This window comes from Mesoplodon mirus (genome assembly GCF_964341445.2).
Source record: "Mesoplodon mirus genome assembly, chromosome: 1".
Taxonomy (NCBI): Eukaryota; Metazoa; Chordata; class Mammalia; order Artiodactyla; family Ziphiidae; genus Mesoplodon; species Mesoplodon mirus.
The window spans coordinates 5064883-5090392 of record NC_138976.1 but is presented as its reverse complement, the minus strand read 5'-3'; the positions used below and the strand labels follow the sequence as shown (position 1 = coordinate 5090392).

At 59.1% G+C, this 25510-nt stretch overlaps 2 protein-coding genes across 8 annotated transcripts; one reads left to right on the top strand and one right to left on the bottom strand.

Annotated features, from left to right (window-relative positions):
* Window positions 1-1029: 1029 nt before the first annotated feature.
* On the top strand, window positions 1030-20797 carry POMT1 (protein O-mannosyltransferase 1; the record flags this gene model as incomplete). 6 transcript variants are annotated; one of them, XM_082624160.1, is made up of 20 exons in its annotated part: window positions 1559-1882; window positions 2678-2829; window positions 3928-4034; window positions 4208-4258; window positions 4820-4966; window positions 5748-5859; window positions 6219-6284; window positions 6370-6463; window positions 6606-6761; window positions 7562-7692; window positions 8009-8104; window positions 9207-9299; window positions 10850-10946; window positions 12342-12434; window positions 12658-12778; window positions 13095-13192; window positions 13766-13879; window positions 14596-14722; window positions 15537-15714; window positions 20668-20797. In XM_082624160.1, exons 1-20 carry the CDS (start codon window positions 1622-1624, stop codon window positions 20795-20797), a joined length of 2424 nt encoding a protein of 807 aa, XP_082480286.1. In that variant the 5' UTR covers window positions 1559-1621. The 6 variants fall into 6 exon arrangements, with proteins under 6 accessions (XP_082480288.1, XP_082480286.1, XP_082480284.1 ...); XM_082624159.1 differs by lacking the exon at window positions 20668-20797 and adding an exon at window positions 16380-17216 and having other exon boundaries at window positions 1565-1882; XM_082624158.1 differs by lacking the exon at window positions 20668-20797 and having other exon boundaries at window positions 15537-16519.
* UCK1 (uridine-cytidine kinase 1) lies at window positions 17213-24911 on the bottom strand. Of its 2 annotated transcripts, none has more exons than XM_082624215.1 (7): window positions 22759-24911; window positions 22195-22354; window positions 21241-21337; window positions 20951-21093; window positions 20766-20860; window positions 18992-19040; window positions 17213-18482 (listed from the first exon to the last, which is right to left on the bottom strand). In XM_082624215.1, exons 1-7 carry the CDS (start codon window positions 23344-23346, stop codon window positions 18301-18303), a joined length of 1314 nt encoding a protein of 437 aa, XP_082480341.1. In that variant the 5' UTR covers window positions 23347-24911; the 3' UTR covers window positions 17213-18300. The 2 variants fall into 2 exon arrangements, with proteins under 2 accessions (XP_082480341.1, XP_082480340.1); XM_082624214.1 differs by having other exon boundaries at window positions 22732-24900.
* Between the last annotated feature and the right edge of the window lie 599 nt (window positions 24912-25510).

Here is a 25510-nt window from a genome sequence, read left to right as displayed (position 1 = left end):
TATTTGAAAGGGCAGACGATGGCTAAAGGTGTAACGTGCAGCTTGTTTCTACGTTGTTTGGGGGAGCTTTTACCTTGGATGGGAAATGGAACCGTGGATTCACCAGGCCATGGTGGCACACTCACCCTTCACCCTTCCCTCCGGTTCAGTATCTGTTGTTTCTCCTTTCAAATATGTGATTGTACTAGCTCTTTCCATACGAAAGAATTCTCCTTATTTAAATAAAAAAAAAGTAAAAAAAAACAACCCATTGAAACTGAACATGCTTTGTCAGGTTGTGTGTCCCTCGACTCTGTCATTTGACTAGAGACTTAGAGATGGAAGAGTTTTCCTTTTACGTGGAAGATAGGAGTAACTGGGCTGAAGTGCCCTACTGCAATGTGAGGGCGAGGAGGGGGTGAAACCCGAGGTTAAGGTGCATCGTCTCAGTGGTTGGGCGTTAGCACTGCCTGCCCCCTGCCCTCCCTCATCCCACGCCCCCCAACTCCCCATGGGAAGTGGGTGGGTCAGAGAAGGTAAGCGTTTGATTTGTCGTGTTTTGTTGCCACTTCTAACGGCCCTTTTCTTTTGCTGCACTTGGGCTTGGCTTGCAAAGAAGAGCAAGCCAGGCGTGGGCAGTGAAGGATGGAGAGCTTGGATCTGGGTTCAAGCGGTAGTTCTCGGTTCTGCAATCCACTGTGCTGTGTGACCTTGGGAAGGACACTTCATTCAGAGTCACAATTTCCATAATTGTAAAACGTGGATTGTAAACAGTAGCTACGTCGTGGAGTAGTGTGGATGCACAGAGGTCATGGGCAGCATCCAGCCCAGTGCCTGGTCCCAGGTAAGAATGTAGGAAACTTATAAATTATGCCCGAGTAAATTTAACACTTTCCAAAAGGAAACCCCGCCGGCTGATTCCGTCTGAGCCTCTCCACTGTGGAAGCAGGGGACCCGGGTAGGGCGCGGCCTGCAGCTCTCAGGGTCACACCCACCCCCTGGATTCCCTGCTCTTGGGGACCGGCGGTCCACATACCTCCAGGGGCCTGACCGCGAAGGAGCCCGAGGGCCCGCAGGATGGAAGCTCTGGATCCTCAAGACCAGACAGCCCCTGCTTTCGTATGAAAGACCACAGGCTGAGAGTCCGGGCCCAGGACGCCCTCCGGCCGCAGGCGCGGGTGAGCCCGCTCTCCCTCTCTCTCCACAACCCGGGTAAGTCAGAGTCACCTGCACTGCGCTAATGCTGGGTGACGGACATGGGGAAAACAGGAAAGAACCATAATTCCAGTTATTAAACCTGCAGTACCCTTCTGTCCAGGAGTATTAACTCCCATATAGACGAGGGGAGGAAGAAGGGGTGGGGCTGGGCAGCAGAGTTGCCTTAGTGCCGGTTAATCGGGTCACTCCCTTGACCTGGGGCCGTGTCCCGCTGCAGAGCAGGCTCGGCCGGGCCGCGCGGGCCGGAGGGTGGGGGGCACCGCCGGGGCGGGGGGTGTACCCTGCCCGCCTCCACCTCCGCGCGCGTCCGCGTCACACTGAGCGAAATGCCCATACGGTCCCACTGTGTCGTCTTAAAAAGGCAGACGTGTGTCTAGTGTGCCCAGGAACGCTGGATTGCCCAGCCGTGAATCACTGACTGCAAATGGTCCACAGTGCACCCTTCGAGTTTGGGTCTGGACTCGCCCAGTGCGCAAGCGCGCCGCTCTCGCCCAGTGCGCACGCGCGCTGCACCCCCGGGGCTCCCCGCAGGCACGGCGAATCGAGCATCGAGCGGGCTAGTGGGCGGCGAAGAGTGCCGAGCGTCCTCGTCCGCAACGGTCCGCGCCCCAGCCCCCGGCCCTCAGGTGTCCCGAGGCGTGGCCCGGCGCGGGGAGCGGCTTTGAGGGGACTGGAAGAAACGCGAGTACGTTTGGGGCGCCGGGGACCAGAGCCCAGGCGGAAGCGGGAAAGTCAGTGCGGAACGCGCGTGCGCGGTCTGTGGGGAACTGTGGCCGGGGGCGGCAGGTCTTGCCTGGCCCGGGGGTGGGGCCGGGACAGGTGTGCAGGGGGAAGGGGGCGCCCGAGGCACAGGTGAAACCTTCGGGAAAGATAGCGGCCTGCGGGAGAGAAAGGGGAGTGCCGGGAAGAGGAGTGGGGGCCTCCCAGGGCAGACAGGGTCTCTGGAGAGAAGGGGGTGCTCAGGGCAGAGGTAGCTGCAGGGAGAGAAGCGGGCCTCCAGGGTAGATGTAGCCTTGAGGATAGAAGGGGACCGCCGAAGGCCAGATGCAGCTTTGATGCGAGAAAGGCGGTGCCCAAGGCAGATGCAGCCTTAAGAAAAGTGGAGCCTCGGGGAGGAAACGGGGTGCCCAGTGCAGATGCGCCCTCGGGGTGAGAAAGGGGGCGCCCAGGGGACGGTGCTGGCTCGCGACGGGAGGGGAGGGGAGGGGAGGGAGGATCTTGGCGCAGATGAGGAGGCTCTGAGCCTCAGGGGGTGGAGGTCACCGCGCTGTAAGCTGGCCACACTGCCCAGGTGGGGAGGGGCCAGGAGGCCGTCTCATTGACCGGAAGTGCCCAGCAGGTGTTGGTGGAGTGAGTGAATGTTGAGTCCTCAGATTCCCACCTCGGTTGACCGCTCGTGAAAGCAGGGTCCTGTCACAGCGTCTTTCGAGCCTTCAGGGGGCCACCATGTTCTGATGACAACTCTTCCCTGCTTTTCCAGGGCATCCTCCCCGGCCCGCTTTTCTACAAGATGTTGGGATTTTTGCAGCGCCCTGTGGTGGTGACAGCTGACATCAACTTGAATGTCGTGGCTCTGACCGCGGTGGGGTTGCTGAGCCGACTATGGCAGCTTGCCTATCCAAGGGCCGTGGTGTAAGCCAAGCAACTCCATTTTGGGTGCATCGGAAGGAACTGTCATTTGTTCAGTGCATTGGTGACAGGAAGTGCCTTTTTGAACAGCGTAAATGGGAGAGTAAAATTCCGGGCTTCCTGGTGCTGGGTGTCTTTGGCAGTTAAAGGAGAGACCAGCTTGTCCCCAGGACAGCCCCTGCACAGGCCACCTGTTTGGTCTCACCCCGTAGGTCAGCAGTGGGTGCAGTAGCCTTGGGTGACCTTTGACAGTCTGGAGAGTGGAGGGCTGAAGGTTGAGGAATTTGGAAGTGAGTCCACACTGATACTAGAGTGTGTTCTTTGTCGTAATGGGAAGTGATTACTGTTATTATTAAAGGGATGTTCATTATCTGATTAATACATGTGTTCCTTTTCACTTAACTTTTTATTATGGCACATGTCAAACAGATACAAACGTACAGAGAATGGTATATTCATCACCCAGCTTCAACAGTTACCAGCTCATAGCCAACCTCTTCCCTGCAGTGGATTTTTTTGAAGCACATCATAAACACTGTGTTTCATTTATAAACAATTCAGTATCTATCTCTAAAAGATCAGGATCCTTAAAAATCACGCGACCACAGTAGCATCATCACACCTAACAAGTTGCCAGCAGTTCCTTAATGTCAGTGAAAGTCCCTGATGGAAAGAGGTTTGTTGCGGCTGGCGCCCGCATGCCTCCCTTTTATACCTGTTTTGTCGGGTCACCAGGTCTGATTCCGACTCTTAGCTGCAGGCACGCTGGTGGACAGGCAGATTAGCTTTGCGTTCAGGAGGGCTTTTGGAGACAGGCTCACAGTACACCCTAAACCCAAACACAGGGAAAGAAATAGAACCTGTCTCAGGAGAGCCTCCTGAATGCCCAACTTTTGTGGGGCGTTTCCCTTCCTGTCCTTATGAATGTGTGGTGTTGCACACGTGTCTTCATATTCGGGGACACCGTGTAGTTGGGGCAAAAGTCTGACCTTTGCTGGTCACTCTCCAAAGTCATTTGGAGACACAGGTGTGCGTTTATCCTCATGCCTTTTGTGTACGGTTAAGGTTTCCAGTTGACTATAACGTGGGTTTGCTTTGCAGTTTTGATGAAGTATATTATGGGCAGTACATCTCTTTTTACATGAAGCGGATCTTCTTTTTGGATGGCAGTGGACCACCGTTTGGCCACATGCTGCTGGCCTTGGGAGGTAGGATTCATTAGTAAGAGAGGTGGCTCTTTAACACTTATAGGTGAAATTTCTTCAGGGCAGAAGCGGTATCTTATTCTTTCTTTATTATTGTTCCCCTATTGACTGCCGCAGTTCGGTGCTTCAGAAATATTTACTGAACAGGATAGTTACTGATTAATCTTCTGTTTTAGGTTATTTAGGAGGATTTGATGGTAACTTTTTGTGGAACAGAATTGGAGCAGGTAAAATATCATTTTCGTTTCCCTTATTAACTTGCATATATTAGATTGGAGAGGCCGTAGCTTTCATAGGGATTAACAACTATGGTTTATTCATCTGAATCCAAGATATGATACATGTTTGGGTACAAGTGAAAGATTTTCAGAAAGTTTGGTAAATTCCTTAGTGTTTAGTTACAGTAAGTATTTTATCCCTGGTTTTTGGTACGCATAGCATGCTCGCCATATGTGGCATCTGACTGCCACTATCTTTTGTACGTATAAATGTTATGTGTTGCCACAGTGTTTTTGGAAATAGATGGGGTAAACTTATAAATAAGGATTAACTCATTTCAGAGTCCTCCGCCTCACTCCCGTACTTACTGAGAACTGGCCCTTGACCACACACGGAGCTTCTTTCAAGGCCTCTGCCCGTGGCCTGCACACTCCGTCCCTGATGGGGCCCCCAGCCTTGCAGACTTGCGTTGTGGTCTGTGAACGTGGTAGTCGGTGTGAAAAGACACTGCAGTGTAGGGAGGTGGTGTGCGCACAGCGCTCTCAGCCCCGCTGTGGTTGCTCTTCCAGAATACAGCACCAACGTGCCTGTGTGGTCCCTGCGCCTGCTGCCGGCCCTTGCAGGGGCCCTGTCGGTGCCCATGGCCTACCAGATCGTGTGGGAGCTCGGCTTCTCTCACTGTGCCGCCGTGGGGGCCGCTCTGCTGATTCTGATCGGTAAGGCGTGGTGGGGCGCAGGGAAGGTCCCAGCGCCAGCCCTTGTTTATGTCTGTGCGGCCCCGGAGGGCTCAGGGTTTAGTAGACGTGCCCCCTGCAGTGTCTGCTGCTCGCAGGATGGAAGGACGCACACTGTGTCCAGATTGGACTCTGGGCGTCACCCCACCCCCAGGCCGGGGGATTGGGGAGCTGTGTGTGCAGACTGTGACGTCACGGAGGTGCAGCCGTGTGTAGCGGGGCTGCCCCAAACGGTACCCCTACGCGCGCGCCCGCCGGGAGCACCTCCCCCTGCGACCGAGTCTGTCCTTGAATGAGAAGCTCCCCCGTACTCCCACCTCCCAGGCCTTGACCAGTGGAGATGGACTCAGGAATTAGTGGGTATCCCTCAGAAGGGATCTCTTGGCCCAGGTCTATGAACAAATGACATTAAGTCAGATGAAAATAAAAAGAATTCATGTCTGCTGAGTGACGACCCTAACTGGGCCCCTGCGCCCACAGAGTGTTAGAACGTCCAGGCGGCCTGCAGAATCTGTATTTCTTTTCTCAGACGAGGAAAACGAAGGCTCAGGAAGGGCAGTGACTTCCCCAGAGTCCCCCAGGTCTCGCGAGGCTTGATTCACACCTCAGAAGTGGCCTTCGTGGTTCCGGGGCGTGTCCCCTTCCAGCCACCCCGAGCCCGAACTTGCCACCCTCACGCTCTGGGACGGTTGACAAGGGCCCTTTCTGGTGGACGTTTGCCCTCGCTGCCCAGCACCTGACGCCCGTGTCATTTCCCCGACAGAGAACGCTCTGATCACTCAGTCAAGGCTGATGCTTTTGGAATCAGTGTTGATATTTTTCAATCTGTTGGCCGTGCTGTCTTACCTGAAGTTCTCCAACTGCCAGAAACACGGGTATGGAAAATGGGACGTGCTCGTCTAGTTACTAAGAAAAAGGAGTCCGGGGGGTTGGTCGACCTGAGCAGGTCTGACGCCTTTCCACGCAGGGGAGCCGCCCCAGGCACCTCGACTGGCTCTTGGCTGACTTTACAAATAATCCTCATCTTTCTGTAACTCAAACTAACTGGAAAGATGTTCTGGCCAAAAAGGAAACTTCTGTCAGGACTGGCTGCTCTCTGGGGAGATGAGGAGTCATTTCCTTGTACCTGGAGCTTGGTGCAGCCAGCCGACCCCGAGATCTCTGAGGAGGGCACCTTCTCTGGCCTCTGGGAGACATTCTGATCTCCCAGCTCGGCTTCTGTGCTTTGCTCCAGGCCCTTCTCTCCGAGCTGGTGGTTTTGGTTGACGCTGACGGGTGTGGCCTGCTCCTGTGCAGTCGGGTGAGTTTGCTCCACGGGTCTGGGGCAGCAGCCATGTCCCCCGTGTGTGCCTTGTCTTAACTTTCTCTCTCTTGTGTCCCTTCAGCGTCAAGTATGTGGGTGTGTTCACATACTTACTGGTGCTCGGGGTTGCCTCTGTCCACGCCTGGCACCTGATAGGAGACCAGACGCTGTCAAACGTAGGTGCTGACGTCCTGGGCAGGGCGAGGCTGGCCCTGGGGGGTCGGGGGGCAGGGAGCGCCTGATGACAGGCCTCGGAGGGGGACAGACCTGCGCCCGCCTTCCCCAAAGCAGGGGTGACGTCCCCTCCATCTCTGGCAGGTCCGTGTGCTCTGTCACCTGCTCGCCCGAGCGGTGGCCCTGTTGGTCATCCCGGTCCTCGTGTACCTGCTGTTCTTCTATGTCCACCTGCTGCTGCTCTGCCGCTCCGGGCCCCACGACCAAATCATGTCCAGTGCTTTCCAGGCCAGCTTGGAGGTAAAAGTGACACCCCAGCCATCCTAGAAGGAAGGCCACACTAGACTCAGAGTTTTCTTACGAAACACCACCAAGTGGGCCTTAGAGGAAAAACCAAGTCGAGAAGTGAGGCATCGCTTCACTACTACTACACGAATTCTGAACATGCTGACGGTGTAGGAGGGAACGAGGGGTCCGCTCTCTGCAGTGTGACCTGCTGGGCAGGTGCCGGGCTGCACAGGACAAACGCGACTCTGGCATTCGCTCAAGTAACTTTGCAAAAATAATAAAATGCTCCAGTTGTGGTGTCAGCAACGTAGACTCTGAAGTCGGACAGACCTGCTCTTAAGGGCCGGCTCTGCTGACAGCCAGTTCTGTGTGTTTGGGGAAATTTCTTCACTCACCCAAATCCCAGAGTTAGACGGACATAATTGCTCTTATCACGGGGTGCCTGTAAGAAGTAAATACGGATGAATGGGGGGAATTCCCTGGTGGTCCAGTGGTTAGGACTTGGCGCTTTCACTGCTGGGGCCCGGGTTCAACCCCTAGTGGGAGAGCCGAGATCCTGCAAGCCACAAGGGCGAGTGGGGAGGGGCTAGGTGAGTGCCTGGCCCAGGGCAGCCTCCGGTCGGTGGTCATACAGCATAACATGTCAGGATTATATCACATGCAGTCGTAGCTAATTGTGAGATACAGTGATTAACTGCCCCCACCCGGAATACACCCCGGCTGTCAGAGGGGCTGGCGGAGGGGCTGGCGGAGGTGTCACGCTCTCGCTTTCTCTCTTCCTCTCACTGGCCACCCCTTTGCTCCTGTCTCAGGGGGGGCTGGCGCGGATCACGCAAGGCCAGCCCCTGGAGGTGGCCTACGGTTCCCAGGTCACTCTGAAGAACGTCTTTGGCCAACCCGTGCCCTGCTGGCTTCATTCCCACCAGAGCACCTACCCCGTGATGTAAGGAAAGTGACGTTTTTAATTCGAAGGTTATAATGTGTTTTGTTTTTTCACATTTTTGCTGTTACCAACTCTCACTTTATGTGAATAAGTTTGCGAGACAAAAAAGAAACTGAGCTCTCAGATCCTGATTATCGACGAGACTAGTTATTTCTGCGTGTAAAACCACTAGAGGGACTGGCGCTGCCTGGGCTCACATCTTCAGCCCCGCTGGGACGTGAATGGATCTGGACAGCTCGCTGGGTGGCGTCTGTACGGACCTGGGTGGGGGGGAGGGGGAGGCCGCGGGCCCCGCAGATGTGCCCTCTCCTCGCAGATACGAGAACGGCCGCGGCAGCTCCCACCAGCAGCAGGTGACCTGCTACCCCTTCAAGGATGTCAACAACTGGTGGATTGTAAAGGACCCCGGGAGGTGAGTACAGGTCCGGGGACGCCTCGCCTCGGTCCCGGCCTCCTCTCTGTCCATGCTCCGTCCGCGAAGCCTTGGGACCGGCTCTGTGCCGGGCAGCCCGCGGTCCAGGACTTAGGGGCCCAGCATCTCCTCCGGGTGCTTCCAGGCGTGTCCCGACTCGCCCCCACCCCGTGGTCTGCCCCCCCTCCCCGCCGCCCTGCAGATGCCTGTCCCCCTGCCATCACCCCCGCCTCCAGTCCCAGCCAGTCCTGTTGGTTCTGCCGTCAGGGTGTCCGTCTCCCTCATCGGTCTGTTTCCACGCCTGCCTCCCCGATACCCCCACAGCCCCCCAGGTGTCAGGTCAGGCTCCTGCTCAAACCCCTCCCTGAGCTCCGAGCTCCACGGCCCTTAGAACAGATCCAGTCCCTGGCTGGTCTGCAGGGCCGCGCCCTCCGGCTCCAGCCCCACTCCCCTCACAGCGCTCACCCTGCCCCACGTGGATTTCTGCAGGAAGGCAGGCTCCTGCCACAGGCTCTGCACCGCTGTCCCCGCAGCCTGGAAGGGTCCCACCAGGGCCTCTTACTCAGCACCTGAAAGTCAGCTCCTCTGGAACACTGCCTGGCCGCCTCCCAGGCTCCCCACCCTCCCCGCTGTCAGCATCCCGTTGGCTTCCGCGTGTCTGCTGTCTGGCTGCTCACATGTTTGCTCCCTGGTTCCCACTCAGTGCAGTAACTTGAGGGTGGTGGCCACGTCCATCTGGCTCTGCCAGATGCTCAGCTCCCAGCCGCGGGGCAGGGTCTGATAGGCCCTTGCCACTTTCACTGAGCGAACGTGGAGCCACAGTCTGCCTGTTAGAAGGATTTCGGGGCAGGTGCAGGCCTTCGTAGCAAGTATGGCGCAGTTGCGGTCAGTGTGAAGGTGGCTACTAGTGGGGCCACGCCAGGAAGCTTGGAAAGTGACTTGAGGTCTCAGAAGAGAGTTAAATAAAATGTACGCGCTGTGTTTTCACACGCGTTCACCTCATACAAGGAACACGGTGACCGGGCGGCTGTGCGATTCCACGTTGCGCGGGCGAGGACCGGGGCCCCTGCCGCTCCGTGAGCGCAGCTGCACTTTCTTCCAGGCACCAGCTGGTGGTGAACAACCCCCCGAGGCCCGTGCGGCACGGCGACATCGTGCAGCTGGTGCACGGCATGACCACCCGCCTCCTCAACACGTGAGTCCCCTCCTCCGTTCAGAGCAAAGCGTGACCGCTGCTGTGCGCCACTGCCTCTGGCCTGGCTCTGCCGTCGATGTCGGGGGGCGGGCAGGGGACCCCTAGTAGTGGTCGCAGGGTAGGGGGATAGCCTTAGTGATCTGAGTGGGACAGCAGCCTCTCACCCGTCCTGCGGGGGGGCCGGGGTGACGAGGAGAGTCCTGCCTGGAATGAAATGTGGGCGTCCTTGCAGATGGGGGACCCGCGGAAAGGAGAAGTGAGTTCAGGAAGGATCTCAGCTGGGGGTGGAGTCAGGAGCCCTCCCTGGCTTGACCTCTGGGCAGCGTCCGCGTATTGACGGGCCCGGGCCACCTCTGCTCTCCTTCCACCCGGCCTCTCGGGTCATCTTGTGGGTCTCAGTGACCCCACACTCGCGCCCCAGCCCCGGCCTCCCCGCTGGATGCCTGGGCTCTCTGCCTCCCTTCTGCTTCCCGGGGAAGGAGCCGGTTGCTCAGTCCTCATCCTCTTCCCCCACCCCTGTAGTCGCTGTGTCGGGAAATCCACGAAGGCCGCTTCCTTCTCTCTGCACTCCCAGCCCTGCCCAGGCCCCGTTCCGTTTGTCCTGCGATGCTGGGACCCCCGCCTGCCCCCTTCTGCACACGGCAGCCACGGTTCCCTCTGAAACACACACTCTGCTCACTGACCTCACGTCTCTGCAGGACCCCTCCAGTGGCTCCCAGTGTGACTGTCACACTCAGAATCACACCCCACCCCTCCCCTGACTGCAGGCCCCCTGGGACCTGGCCCCCTGACTCCAGTCACCCTAGCCCCCCACTGTCCCCAAAACGACCACGTGCAGCCCCCCTGGGGCCTTCACTTGCTCTGTCTGCCTGGAATGTTCTTCAACTCAGACCCCCCCCCCCACACCCCACCCCGTGGCCCACTCGCTCACTTTATTCAGGTGTCAGCTGAGATGTCCCCGCAGCAAAAGCGTTGCTGTGTGCTGTGCCTGCCCTGGTTGGGTGCCGTTCATAGCACTCACAGGGCCTGCGCTCGTGACTGACTTCCTGCTCGCTTCAGGGTCCCCAGCTCCTCTGCGGGGCCTCGCAGAGTCTGGTGAAGCGTGGTTTCCTAGGGCGTGGGCGAGGGGAGCTGGGTCAGTGTGAAGGTGGCTACTAGTGGGGCCATGCCAGGAAGCTTGGAAAGGGTGTTGTCCTCCGACAGTAGTCATGACGCCCCAGCCATTTCCGAGACCTGACCTCAGGTTGCTGCCGGCTGGCCGGGTGAGCTCCTGGGCTCAGCTCGTCCTCTGAAAGGGGGATGACAGGCCCCACAGTTTAGATGGGTGTCTGCCAGATTCCCCCAGAGATGTCATGACTGCAGAGTCTCTGCCCTCTCGTGTTTGATTTATCGCCCAGCTCCTAGGTGCTGCATCCTTGGAGTGGCAACCGTGGTGCTTGAAGGCTGAGCTGGCTTTGTTTCCTGAAAAGCGTTTTTTTTCCCGAAAAGCACAGTGAGCGCCTTTCAGAGGAGCTCGGGAAGCCCCTCGGCAGCACTGTTTGGTTTTCCAGGCACGACGTCGCGGCCCCCCTGAGCCCTCACTGCCAGGAGGTGTCCTGCTACATCGACTACAACGTCTCCATGCCCGCCCAGAACCTCTGGAGGCTGGTGAGTCTAACCCCAGCGACCGTGCGCGCTGGCAGCACAGCCCGTTCCAAGCCGCCCCTTAGGACAAGTGACTGCCTGTTCTACGGAAAGGGGGAACTGGGTAGTTTTCTTCTATCAGAGGAAGGAGCTTATGGTACGAGGGATGGGTGGGCACTCCATATGGGGCTTACATGGCACTGCTGGCAGAAGGCCCCTCCCACTGTTTGGCCTCCAAACCAGCGCCCTGAGCACACTGGGAGCCTCTTTTGTCAACCCTCACCAGGGATTAAGAAGGGTTTCCCTGGAGACAGGCAGGGCCATCTGGGGGTTGATTCCTGGCGCTGCCCTCCTGGGCCCTGGGCCTGTGGTCAGGCAGTGCACTGGGTAAAGTGGCAGGAGGAAGGTTCTGTCACTGGGCCGTCGGACCGTCTGAAGTCAGGGACACGCGTGAGAAGCGCAGCGGCGGTGCAGTGGCTGCACTGGGCTAACCTCTGGGGGAGCCGGACTCCCCTTCAGCCCCCACGGGATGCACGCCTGTAGCACCGGCCCCCCGCCGGGTTCTCGATGGTGTGGGGCCAGGCTCTGCTGGCCCTCCGCGAAGCCAGGGGCCGGGGAGGCCGCCTCTGTCTCTGTGCTGGCGCTCTGTGCCGCACACAGGTGTCTGGGCAGCTGCCTCTGTCCCCTGCCCCAGTGCTCCTCTGATGTGAGTCATTGCACCAGCCCCTCACCACCAGGATTCTCCTGGAGGCCCCGCCCCCTCCCCTTGCTGCTAAGGCCCATTGCTGATCCCTTCCTGCTCCTCAGCCCCGCTGGTGGCACTTCGAGCCCCACACACCCGTTTCCAGGAACTGAAGCTCCGGGAACAGGCAGAGAGGACGGCTGACCGGAGGGTGAGGCCCGGCCCGGCCTCCTTGTCCTGTCCGCACTTAGCCCCTCAGGTTCTTTCTTGTCAGTAGCTACATGACCTCCTGGGGTCGTCGCCAGGCTCCAGTAAGTTAAATATGGCAGCGCCAAGCTCTTCAGACTAGTTTTCTATTACCCAGCGTCAGGAGTGCCCTCTAAGGGCATCTTTTCAGGGACAGTCTCTGACCTTCCTTTGCGCCATCTTTGCGCGCCATCAGGCGTTGCAGAAGCTCAAGGGTGAGCATCCGTCTTTAAGTCCCCACTGAAAAGGCTGCCCTGTGCAGTCTCTGGAGGAGGGCAGTGTCCCCCTCCCCCTGACCACCCGCTCCAGCACCTTGCACAGGCGTCAGCAACAAAGTTGATGGCACCGTCCGGGATCAGCCTTCAGCTCCCCTTGGGGGACTGTCCCCTCATATCAGACCAAGTCAGTCTCACGGTGGTGACTGGTCTTCAGTTTTACATTTAAGGAAATTTGAAAAAGAGTGAAATAACGGACCAGACCTGCTTTTACAGGACATCGTGAACAGAGAGTCGGACACGGACGTCTGGAAGACCATCTTGTCAGAGGTCCGGTTCGTGCACGTGAACACCTCAGCCATCCTCAAGGTCAGTGACACGGGCTCACACGGTCCTGCCAGGTGGGACAGAATGAAGGGTGGCGGGAGTGGTGGGGGCCCCCTGTGACTGCTCAGAACTGAGCCCTATCGTGACGCTCCCCAGAGGAGAGCCGGCCGCCCTGGTCAGCTGCTGGCCAAGTGACCGGGGTGGGGTCCCCCGGGCCAGGCTGAGCCGGGCCCTCCCTCACACCCTCCCCACTTCGCTTCACCAGCTGAGCGGGGCGCCCCTCCCGGACTGGGGCTTTCGGCAGCTGGAGGTGGTCGGGGAGCAGCTGTCCCGGGGCTACCACGGGAGCAGCGTGTGGAGCGTGGAGGAACACCGCTACGGCAGGAGTGAGCCCCGGCCGCGTGGGAGGGGCCGTGTGCGCTCCGTGCTCTGCTGCAGACCCTCGCCCTCCCCCTCCCGCGTAGCTGGAGCCGTGACAGGACTCGGGGTGGGGGCGCGTGTCCCTGGAAGGCAGGGCAAGCTGAGCTTTCTGACTCGAAAGATGCTGAGCGGGTGGGTGGGCCGTGTACGGTGGGGAAAACCACGTGGAGTGGCGCACTCTGACAGTCCTGGCGGGTTGTTTGCAAAGCAGCTGGCAGCTGCCACCGGGAGCTCCCTGACCTGGTTCTGCTTGTATCTTCTGGGTTCCGGTGCGTCTGCCAGGCCAGGAGCAGAAGGAGAGGGAACTGGAGCTGCACTCCCCTACGCAGACGGACGTCAGCAGAAACCTCAGCTTCATGGCCAGATTCTCGGAGCTGCAGGTGACAGGTGGGCGGAGGGGTGGGCGACCTTGCTCACTGGGTGCTGGCTCCTCGCCAGGGAAGGCACTGCAGTCTGTAGAACTCCCACCTGCCCAGTGTCAGCCTTTAAACTGGGACCTGACTCGGCAGGGAGGGAGCATCTCCCTCTGTCCACTCTAAGTGACATGCCTGGCACGGTCGGCCCCCTGCCTCCTGGCTGTCCTGCCTTGTGGCTTTGCCGGCAGGAACAGTCAGGCGCCAAGGAGACTGTGCAGCAGAGTGGCATCGCACACAGGGCAGGGCAGGACGGGCCGCCGTCAACGCGGTGCAGCCCCAGAGAACTCAGGGTCCCAAATCTAAAAGCACCCTAATGCCCAGTCCCATCCCTTAAACAGACGAGGCGGCTGGAGCCCAGGGGTAGGCGCCTCCTGGGCTCATCAGCCCGTTGCGCTGCCTCTGTGGCATGATCTAAATGAACTTGAGGTCGGACGCCCACGTGAGAGGGGCAGAGTTTACTCTGGCCCCTGGCAGATCCCTGAGCGATGAAGGCGGCTGGCTGTCCGTGGGACTCCCGGCGGCCTCTGCTTTCCGCAGTGGCGGATGCTGACAGTGAGAAGCGACGATTCCGAACACAAATACAGCTCCACGCCGCTGGACTGGGTCACGCTAGACACCAACATCGCCTACTGGCTGCACCCCAGGACCAGTGTAAGTGGAGCGTCTGTGCGGCAGAGCTGTCCCGCGCCTGAGAGTGCTGTGACGTTAAGAGCAGCTGCTGCATCCGCCCAAGTCCCGGCCTTCCTGCGCTTCCCTAACAAGAGCCTGGGACTTGTTCTTAGTGCTTTGGCAGCTCGAGGCCAGAGCTCCCCTGAGACGCCAAGGAGTCGGGTCCTAGCTTGTCCACAGGTCGAGGGAAACCAGGCTTGGTGGCTGCGGTGGGAGCGCATGGCTCCCCTTCTCTGGCAGATGTGGTTTTTAAAACAGCCCTGCTTGATTTCCCGCAGGGCACGTGGCGTCTGGGCCGGTCAGTGCTCCGTTTCCCTGTACCTCGTCTCTCTTACCTGGGAGAGCAAACGCAGCACGTAGCGGGTGCCCAGTAATTACCCGCTGAGGGGGGGCGGTATGTGCTCAAGATGCTCGCCCCTTTCCTCCCCCCCGGAAGTAGGGGGCCACGGCTCGCTGAGAAGCGGGGTCTGAGATGAACGGGTCCTCAGCACCCTGCAGCTCTGCATCAGCCCCCTGGGAGCAGCTCTGTTGTCAGAACAGAATCCCGTCTACTCCTGGTTCTCAGTTTCAGCTTACGGAGCTGAGAACCTTCACACGTCCGTCCCAGCAGTGAGGGCGGAGGGTGTGGTGGGTGCCCGTGTCTGCTCTGGGCTGTGGCATCTTGGCTGAGGTGACAGGGTCTCTCTGTGCGCCCGCAGGCACAGATCCACCTGCTCGGAAACATCGTGATCTGGGCCTCGGCCAGCCTTGCCACCCTGGTGTACGCCCTGCTCTTCATCTGGTACCTGTTCAGACGCCGAAGAAGAGTCTGCGACCTCCCTGAGGGTCCGTGCAGCTGCCCACACGTGTCTCACGCCCCCTCCTTCTGGTTCTGACGGGAGCTCCTTGTGCTTCGGGTGTCAGCCGGCCGCACCAGCACCAGGGCCTCGAGGCCACCTCTTTGTTTCTGCCTCGAGGGAACGTCTATCTCTTCCCCAGAGACAGAATGTTGCAGTCCAGTCCCTGCATCGCCTTCAAGGCTTCTCCGGGGACGTGCAGGTGTCAGGCAGGAATTGCTTCCTGACTGCAGAACACCCTGGAAGTGGCTAACGGGACAGAGGCGCCAGCGGGCACTTAGTCAAGGGTGGTGGTCTGCAAGGACAGAGACCCCCTTCAGACCATCCTGAAACAGGAAAGGAGCAAACACCCAGGGCAGGGCAGGGCCCCCAAGGCCGTCAGGAGCAGGGAGGCGCCTTCTCTGGGCTCAGCCCCGAGCTGGTCATTCTCTCCACCGACTCCCGGCTCTCCTGGGCGGGTGCACGGGTCCAGCCCCTCCACTCCTCCCTGAATAGTGAGACCCAGCTCAGAATCTCCAGGTGAGCCAAGGCCAGCGGACAGTCGGGAATAAGCTGGGCCTGGCCCCCAGGAAGTTGGCATTTCTCAGGAAGGGGATGGTAGTACCAGCAGGAAGTTACAGGAGGTTCTACGACACAGTCTGTCCTTTCTCCAGAAATGTGGGAAGGCTGGGAGGGGACACAGAGAAATCAGGAGCTGGAGCTCGCGTGTACCTTGCGAATGAGGAGGCCAGCCTGCTGGACCGCCGGGAGCTTCCCAGCTGGAGCCGTCAGCAGCGCCGGCTCAAGATGACCTTTTCCCGCAGATTGCTGGCTGCGCTGGGGGCTGGCCGGGGCTCTGTGCGCCGGGGGCTGGGCTGTGAACTACGTGCCCTTCTTCATGATGGAGAAGACGCTGTTCCTCTACCACTACCTGCCCGCGCTCGCCTTCCAGATCCTGCTGCTTCCTGTGGTCTTGGAGCACGTCGGCGACCACCTGTGCAGGTACAGGGCCTTGGCAGCCACGCCCCCCTGGGGGTCTGGGTCCAGGGGAGTCTTGAATGGCGATTCCAGTGCGATGCAGATGAGGTTAGGGTCACAAGCAAGGCGCTATAGGCGTTCAGAGGATGAAGCTAATGAAGGCTGCCAGGAGAGGAAGGTGGCTCATGTGCACGGGAAATGGGGAAGGCCCTTTGGGCTTGGAGAACACCAGGAGCAAAGAGAAGGAAAGGGAAACATGGGGCGTGTCCCGGAGCAGCCGGTGGTTCGTGGCCAGACTGTGTGGTGCATGGCAGAGATAAACCAGGAAGCTTTGTAAACCGGAGCGAATTCTGGAGGCCAGGGCAGAGGGGGTGCCCTCTCTCTTTGGTCCCCGGGAGCCTGGTAGTACGTCAGGAGGGCTGCACTGTGCTCACGGGGGGTTCAGGGGCAATACCCCGGCATCCGACCCTAGATGGAGCAGAAGCTGTGGAATTCTGGAAGCAGAGCGAGTGAGGAGGGTGGGGCTTAGCGCATCCGCCATGACGTGGTGAGGGCTGATGGTCAGGCAGGGGGTGGCCGGAGGAAGGAAAGGCCGGGGTAGGTGACCACGTGGGCGACGGATGCCCAGAGGACATCGTGGTGGGGAGGGGCCGGCCTCCCCACACCCGTGCTCTACCCTGGGCCGGCAGGTCCCAGCTCCAGAGGAGCCTCTTCGGCGCGCTGGTCGTGGCATGGTTTGCCTCTGCCTGTCATGTGTCCAACATGCTGCGCCCGCTAACCTACGGGGACAGGTCACTCTCACCCAGCGAACTCAAGGCCCTTCGCTGGAAAGACAGCTGGGATATCCTGATCCGGAAATACTAGCAGGACACGGACACAGTGACAGAGAGCAGGGCCGGGTCAGGACAAAGTAGAACCGTCTTTTATGAGCCTTTTATGAGCATGTTTACTTCTGACAACGCAGAGTGGCTCTGAGCTTGGTGGAGACTCAGGCTCGGCAGGGATTCTGTTCTGGTTTCGCTGTTGAAACAGTCCTCTGATGAGCACCTCATTTTGAGCTAAGTCTGTTTCTCCCGGACCATAAAGAACAACGCGCTCCATGTCTGCTGACTCCTCAGAGCCCCGTGAACTAGCTGAGTGTGGAGCGGCTGGCATGGGGCTCCTGTTGGCCTAGATGAAGGCAGGGAGGGGCCGGTTCAGCTCGAACCAGACGAGGCCCCAGTCTTGCTGTCAGAGGCTGGTGGTGGGCTTTGGCTGACTGGCCCGCTGACCTGCTGACCCAGTGAGGCCGTGGGGAATCACCCTCATGGTTCAGTGGCACACAAGCTACTGGAACGCCGGCCTGAGGAGGTTGTGCAAAGCTGGCCGTTCCTCCTCCCCACCGCTGACTCTTTAACCGCTGCCCAGAGAGCCCGCTGAGAGGTGCGTGGGCCTCTTCACCCGTCAGGGTCTGCGTCATCCATACATTTCCTTGTCCTGAATTTGCCTTTTCTTAATGTAATTAAAAAGGGACAAAGTGACATTCATATTTGGTATTATTTATTGGATCTCTCTCCGAAAGGGCACAGTAAGTTTGACAAAACTTCCACAGTCATCAGAAACCAGCCACCATGCTCAGCTGAGCTCAACTGATGTCTCTGTGTAAAACTACAGTTAGAACTCGACAGCTGGTGGCTTTTACAGAAACAGCCACGTGGGAGGGAGGACAAACGAGGACAAGACCACGAGTGTCTGTGAGGCGCGGACGCCATGTGAGCACAGGGGACCGGCCGCCCCTGGGCCGCGGCACCTGCTCACGCCGCTCTGGTCCACACGCGCCTTGACTGGAGGTGACGTGCCCTTGACCTGGCCGAGGGCGACACCAGGAAAGACCTGTCCAGACAGCAGCCCGGGCTCAGGGGCCCTGAGTAGGACTGCATGAGGACACTGCGCCCGCCAGAAAGCAGACCCCCAAGCAGGCAGACTCAGGCTGGGCAAGCGGGGGCCCCGCCTGTGTGTTTGGTGCTGGTTAAGGAAAAGCTTGCTCCCCAGGGCTCCCTCGTGGCTCTGCCTTCAGAGCACAGGCCAGAAGGAAGGAAGCCTCTCTATGGCCCCTCGTGTACCAGGTCAGTGTGTACCAGGAGCACGACCCTGCTGGTGGGTCATGAAATCGGGTTACTAGGTCACAGCGAGCACGGGGTCAGGAGACAGACTAAAACAGAAAACACGTGGCTGTATAATACATAAAAAGGAAGCGTGTTACCTCTTCATACTTTGCAGTTACACGTGTGTGAACCAGATCATACGAGTCTCTCTTGCTGTGGGTTCACCGTCAAAATCACAGCATCCGGGCTATTTCTTCAACGTTCCCCAAAATATGTGACTTGCCCACCACACGTTCTGTGGCGTTTCTCAGTAACTGAAGAGACCTTTAAGCCTCTGTGATGTGAGGAAGCGGGTGGAAAGGTCAGGGCTGCCTGCAGACATCCTGTCAGACCCAGTCTGAATAAGTCGTCCAGGTTTCCTGAAATAGCGAGGGACGCCTGGACTGCAGCACCACCCCGGCCACGGCTGTGTGTTTAGGGGCAGGAGGGCATCTCTGGACCCGCCGGGAGCTCAGCACTCCACTCCTCAGTGGGGCCTGCTGCTGGACTCCAGGTGCGACCGTTTGCCAGAGGTCAGCACCCTGGGGTGGTCTCCCGGCTCAGGAAACGTCCTCTTGTAGCTGCGCCCGTTGGACCCTCCGCGATGCCACTTGCAGATGTCGCCGTTGAGGATGTCTTGGATGTGCTGCACGATAAGGTTGATGGCCACTGCAGCAGAGACAGACAGAGCTGGGTCAGCTGCCCCCACTCTCCATCGCGGCACGCCGGGAGGGCTGCCCGCCCAGCGCCCACCTGGCGTTACTGGTGAACCGCACGGTTTTCCTCCCCGAGGCATCTGCGTGGCGCTGAGTCTCAGCAGACAGACCAGGGCACTCTGGGGCCTGAGCACAATAAAACCTACCTGGCTCGGTCGGCGAGGGTTTCTGTTAACTAACCCTGGTTAAGATACCTTCTGCTAATGAGTGACTCCCTGTCAGTTTTCCATATATATTGTTTTTCCCACCAGCTTCCCTGAGATATAATTGACATAATGCATTGTGTCAGTTTAAGATGTACAATGTGTTAACCGTTTTTCCAAGTGCATTTGAAACCTGTGCCACAGATGTACACAGACAGGCCTCACGCGCTGGGGGTGTCTCAGTAACCACGACAGGATGGGCAGTGCCCGCTTCCTGGTCCTGGGAGGAGTGGGGGCAGCCGGCAGGCCTGGTCCTTACCCATATTGTCAGCCCCTCGAGGGATTATCACATCAGCGTACTTCTTCGTCTGCAAGGCAAGAAAAGGAAAGTCTCGTAAGGATCTGTCCCCCAGATGGTTTCAGCTTGCTTGGGGCTAGATGCAGGGAAGCCAGCCCGGGCCCGTCATGGCAGATGGGGGGGGCAGGGATTCGGGGTATCTGTCAACCAGGTGAGAGACGGTGGCCCCAGAAGTGAGGGGGAAGGTGAGCTGAGGCAGCCAAGGAAGAAACAGCGCTTGTCTCCCGGCGTCTCCGAGACGCTCGTCTCACCAGCACCGCTGTAGAGGCCAGTTCTCTGTGCTGACCGCCCGGTTCTCTGGGCCGAGTGAAGCGGGGCACCCTCCCACCACACACAGGGTTCCTGACCTGCGACAGCAGGGCTGCGCCGCACGCGAGGACCTGCGCCCCTTCCTTCCCCGCCCCCCATCGGCTCCCACGCCGAGGAACTCACTCCCTGTCGGGCACCCTGTGGCACCACCGAGGAGGGACCCCAACCAGGTGCTGCTGAGGGGGCCGAATCTGAAGCAGCGGAGGGAGGCAAGCGAGGAAACGGTCTGGGCCCAGAGACAGACCTGCAGACCGCTGAGTGTTGCCAGCGTGTGGATTTGGGCCAAGGAGCCCTGTCACACAGATTAGCCACAGGGGCGGGCGGGACCAAGTCCTGGGGCAGCTGTGTCTGCAGGCAGTGGAGACCCACGGGAGACGTGAGCGTGAGAGGGCCAGGGCTGCCTCCCGTGGGGCTGTGGACAGTGGGCTGCGGGGGGCAGGAGGGGTGGAGCCCAGCAAAGAGCTGAGAAAGGTCTTCCCTTTGGGGACGCGGGGGACACGGCCAGCTCAGTCAACTCGCTGTGTGGCTACAGGTAAAGGGGAGGGAGAGACGGAGGGTCCAGCCCAGAGCGGTCCTGCTTCCACCCAGGGGCACCCGGTCACATTTGGAGTCCGGAGTTTTACCGTAAATGACCTACTTTGCCAAATGTCTTTCTGTAAATAAGAGAGACTGCAAAACAGTCAATTTACTTTTCTGATCACTTTCCAGAAACTTCAGAGAACATGAATGTAAAATAAAAAATGCTTTCTTGAAATAGCAGAAACAGAACTCCTTCGTCCTGTTTATCTAAAGCAGGAATCCTGGTTCTAATTCCTTTGTGCCTCATTTTTCCCTTTAAGAAGCAAAATATTGTGCAATTCCCCTTCAAATCCTTACGCAAGTCCTATCTAGTGACAGTGAAGACTGTGAGATGGAGGAAAAGACAAATGGCCACAAACAGTGAATTCCTCCCTCTATAGGCCAGCCGGACCTTCCAGTGCCAGCCAAAGAAACACATGGCATGGATGAAATTTCTGAGCACCTACTGTGTGCCAGGCACCACTTTGGCAGCCAACAGCCAAAAATCCCTGCCCCTGTGGAGCCCACAGTTCTAAGCAGGGGAAGGAAATGCACAGTGTGGGTCAGGGGAGAAGCAGCGCCCTGGAGAAATGCAGACAGGAGAGGAGGGAGGCGGTGCCGGTGCCAGGGGTGAAGCCCGGGGGGACGGGGCGGGCGGCGAGGAGGAGGCAGTAGAGAAGGGGTGATGGGGAGAACAGAGGACACATTCACAGCCGAGAACGGCTCCTCGGGAACGTGGGTACAAGAAGCTAACTTCTCCGTTTATACAGCAGACCACGTCCATCCATGGCTTGGCTCTCACAGAACGGGGCACCAGGGGTCCTTCTGAAAAGGGAGAAGAGGTCCCCAAGCAAGCGGAAGGCGGTACCGGCAGGCAGAACTCCTCGAAGGCCGGCTTGACGAAGGTGGTGTACTGCGTCAGGATCTGCTCCAGGTCCCGGCCGCGGTGCACGTCCCGGAGAACTGTGGCGACAGGAGCGGGGTGGGGACCTTCAGACCCCCGGGACCCAGGGCCGGGCCGGCCAGGGGCAGAGAGGCCCGCGTCTGCCTTACCTCTTCGCGACAGCCTGACGTCAGAGTCCGTGTCCACAAAGAGCCGCAGGTGGAACATGTCCCGGATCTCCTGGCTGTAGAAGACCAGGATGCCCTCGAACAGGACCACGTCTGCAGGGTACACCACCGTGGTCTCCGCTAACCTGCACGGTGAGACCAGGAAGGGGCCCTGCCGTCAGCTTCAGCCCCCGGGTGTGGACTCCGTGCTGGGGACAGACCCTGGTGGCGGGGGGGTTGTCCTCACCAGCCCCCAGCGCACAGCCTTCTCCTCCCAGGAACCACCTGCTCACCTTGAGTGGGTCACAAAATCATAGATTGGGACCTCGACTGTTTTGCCCTCCACAATATTTTTCAGAGTCCTGTGCATCAAATCGTTATCAAAAGCATCTGCAGGGATGGAACAAAAGGCAAGACAAGCCTGTGTCCTGGTGCTGGGGACCGCAGGGAACTCACTCTGCCTTGGGGTCAGCACAGCTGGGTGCTGGTGCTACCAGTGACTCTAAGCAACAGCTGGACTGGGAGCTGCCCCCTACAGTTTACATTTGCAGGGCCCTCTGCAAACCACAGGGTGGACGGGTCCTTGCTGCCCTCGGGCAGTGCCACCACCCAGGGATCAGCCAGCCCTGGGAGGTAGGTGGGCTAGCCGTCTGCTTCTCTCTATTTCTGGGAAATAACACAGACTGACGCTTCTCAGACCTTCTTCCCATGTGTCCCCTGGAAAGGAATGAAGATGGGAGCCAACCACTGGGTGGAATCTTCTAGTAGCAGCAGGGCGGGGCAGCCTGGCTATTCCCCCTCATCCACCCCATCTCCACCTGTTCCCCCGGCCCCCGACCAGACCAGGAAACGGAGCTTCAAGGCCTCTGGTTCTTGTTTACCCACTGCTTCCACTGCTGGCCTCTCGAGGACTCTGCCCCAGGGCAGGTGGCGGAATGAAAGGCCACAGTGGACGCGGTCTGTGCAGAGGACCCTTAACGTGGGAAGAGGCGTGGCTTTCTCCATGACCATAGTCGTGGCAGAGCGGTGGTCCTGAAGGCCCTTCTGAGGCGCAGACTCCCTGACTGGCTCCAGGGGAGCCTGGAGCTCCGGCAGGACCACCCAGGGCCCAGAGAGCGCGGGAAAGACGCTCCACTGCGGGTTATCTGGGTGATTTTATGGAACCACTTAGGTCTCTTGCTATCCAGGTCCAACCCTGGACCCAGTCTCCGTGGTCTGCCCTCCCTCCCCACCCTCAGGGTCTCTACCTGGATGGTCGAAATTGTACTGTCCCTTCAAGGCCTTGGCCTTCTGTTCCGTGGTCAGGACCTTATAGAACCTGTCTTGACTCAGGATGACCAACTTCCGCTGCCGGTGGTCTACTTCATTCTGTCCCAGCAGCTCCATGATCTTCTCGCACACAGTTGACTGGGAACACACAAACAGGATCCCCGCCTGGAGACGCTCACCCTGACCCACGAGCTCCGACGGGCTGCCAGGCCGGCCAGTGACCGGTGGGGCTGCGCTTGGCGGGAAGGCCTCGGAGCACTGGCAGGGGCAGCGCGGACCTGGAGGCCACGAGAGGCCAGGCCAGCGGGAGGCCTGCGGGGGGCCCCCGAGGTCCAGCGCCCCGCTCCCCGCTCCCCGCCTGCGCCCCGGCCTTAGCTTGGCCAGCCGTGGCCGCAGCCCACGCCCGGGAGGGGGCACCTCAGCAGCCAGGGGCTGGGGTCTCTCTCTGGACGGAGACCGGAGTCCCAGGGGGCCGGCGTGACACTCAGGCCCCGCCGCGCCGCCCAGCCCCTTACCTTGCCGCTCGCGGTACCGCCGCTCACCCCGATCAAGAAGGGCCGCTGGTGAGGTCGGTCGGCCTCGTGCGCGGCGCCCTCGCAGTCGCCGCCTCCAGCCGAAGCCATCTCCAGCGCCACTCGCCCGCATCGGCTTCCTGGCTCACTCAGCCTCCCCCAAACCTGCCGACCCGCCCCCGCGCAAAGGTCGGAGACGCCCCCCCGGAGCCCCACTTCCGGGAGGCGAGCGGCGCGGTGGGAGCGGGGCTGCCGGCGCGCGCGGGGCACCGCGAGAGTTGTAGTCTCTGGCGTCCGTGGGCGCCGCGCATGCGTGGGCTGGGCCGATGCTCCCGGAGGCTGCGGAGGCAGTTGGACCGGCTGCGGCGATGCCCGGTTTTTTTTTTTTTTTTTTGCTGCAAAGGACAGAAGCAACTCAATATCGCAACTGGCTGCAGGAGTCTCCAGACGCCGGGCGGCCTCCGGGAAGGTTCCCTCCAGACACACCTCCGCTGCCTGGGGCCGTCGGAATGATCCCCCGGGACTGCAGGGCCGGGGTGGGAACGTGGGCCAGCGCCCGAACCGGCAAGTCAGACTCCTGAGCCCTGTGACCCGGGTCGGAAGTTGGAACGGGTTCATCCTCCTCGCGTGCGGTCACCCCGAGAGCGCTCGGTCACCTATGCACCTGCGCCTTGTGCTCCGCCCCAGCCTCCACCTCCCGGGTCCGACGCCTCTTGCCTGGGCACAACCTTAGCGCCGCCTCGGCTCACCCCCACTCCAGCCCAGCCTCCACGCTGGCTACCCGAGTTTCCTGACACTGCCCTGATCGTGTCACCCACCCACTCCCCCGCTAGAGCCTTCAGTGCTGCCTCCAATACAACTTCCTGGCCTCCTCAACCTTCCTAGTACGTGGTGGGCAGAAGTCATGGAATGACTTTTTAGACTCAGCACTAGACAGGCTGTGAGCCAAGAAGACAGAGGCCCTGTCTGCTGGATTCCACCTGTCCCCCCAGTACCTGGCACAGAGAAGGCAAACACCGACCTGTTCCAACTGCATGTTTCCCCAAGGCATCAAGTCTCTCTTTGCAGGTCTAGCTCCTAATGCATTGTGAGCACTCCATGAATATTTGATGACATTGAAATATGATGCAGGAGAGACTAATGTGCAGGCATCAGGCGAAGTCACTGTTTATGCAACTTCAGAGGCCTTAACCCACCTCAGGAAGGGTTACAGGATGGTTCTTCTGATGGGAGGGGGGGAGTGTACAAGGGAACTTGGGCCTCCTGAGCCCTGTGGACCTGGACAGATGGAAGCTGAGGAAGGAGCGGCTGGATGGACATGAGAAAGCCACCCCCTACCTGAGAGGAACTTACACAGAAGCTCAAAACAGGGAGGGCCATTCACACATTCACCACGGGGGAGGCAAGGTTAGGCACTTGGCTCTGGGTTTAGAGTTGGGTTCAAACCTTGCCTCTGCCGAGTGACCTCGGGCAGTGATGTGGTCGTGGTGTTTCCTTACTTCCCAAATGTTATGGGGGGAGTGTTATGACTTCATGAAATTAACGTGTGTGAGTGGAGCTTGAGGAATCTGATGGCGGGCAGAGGTTCAACAACAGACCACAAGAGAAACTGAAGCAGAGAAGTTTATTACTCACAGGTCTTGGAGGAGGTACACGGCATGCCTCAAGGGGCCACACAGGAGGTCAAGGCAGAGTGCAGACAGAGAGGCAGGCGCTGGGGCATATTCCTTTATCAGGGTCTGTGGGTGGAGTGCTTTGGGTTTCCCAGGCTAGGGCTGGATTGGTTAATTCAAGCCGAAAGAGTGGGGTTTTGGTAAGGTCCACGGGGGTCTTATCTCAGGGGCGCATAAAGCATACAGGCAGGGGAGACTTGATCACAGGAGCATACGTTGGCTGGTGACTCCACAGGCTGCTGTCTAGGGCATGCACGTGTATGAAGGGACGTACTGTCCGTGTGAGGCTTCTGCAGGCCGCTTAGCCAAACAAACTGGATGCCAGGGCAGCAATACCATGGAATAGCTTAGCTAAACTCTCAACAGGGAAATACCACGGTGAGGCTTCCATGCCAGAAGGCACACAAAGGGCCTGGTGTAAAGCCTGGCCCAGAGCGGGTGCTGGGTGCCTGTTATGTGTTTTCTTCATTTGTGTATTTGTCTATGTGGCATCCATGCCTCATGGGGCCAATTATATTAACTATATTTTCTTATTTTCTGTATTATTTTCTTTTTTAATGCTGACACTTTTTTCTGGGGGTGGGCCGTGCCACGCGGCTTACGGGATCTCAGTTCCCCGACCAGGGATTGAACCTGGGCCCTCGGCAGTGAAAGCGCAGAGTCTTAACCACTGGACCACCAGGGAATTCCCGTTATTTTTTGTATTCTTTTTTTTTTTTTTTTTTTTGCGTTACGCGGGCCTCTCACTGTTGTGGCCTCTCCCGTTGTGGAGCACAGGCTCCGGACGCGCAGGCTCAGCGGCCATAGCTCACGGGCCTAGCCGCTCCGCGGCATGTGGGATCTTCCCGGGCTGGGGCACGAACCCGTGTCCCCTGCATCGGCAGGCGGACTCTCAACCACTGCGCCACCAGGGAAGCCCTATTTTTTGTATTCTTGATGCTGTGGCATCTGGGGGCTTCCCCCCAAGGCCTGCCACTTCTTAGGGATAGCAAAGGGAGCCCATCTTTCCCATGCGCACCAGCCAATGCCCAACCCCCTCTCATCTAACCCTACACGCTCCCACCAGGCCCCAGGCCCAGACACCCTCCTAGACCCTCCACTCCACCCTG

Bases quoted from the DNA above. Each gene is read 5' to 3' on its own strand.
- UCK1 (XM_082624214.1), bottom strand. From the start codon at position 23,346: ATGAACCCGTTCCAACTTCCGACCCGGGTCACAGGGCTCAGGAGTCTG. The intron at 21,338-22,194 runs GTAGAGACCCTG...CCATCCCTGCAG, and splicing joins GTACAATTTCGACCATCCAG to ATGCTTTTGATAACGATTTG. The intron at 20,861-20,950 runs GTAAGGCAGACG...CTGTCGCCACAG, and splicing joins CGTCAGGCTGTCGCGAAGAG to TTCTCCGGGACGTGCACCGC.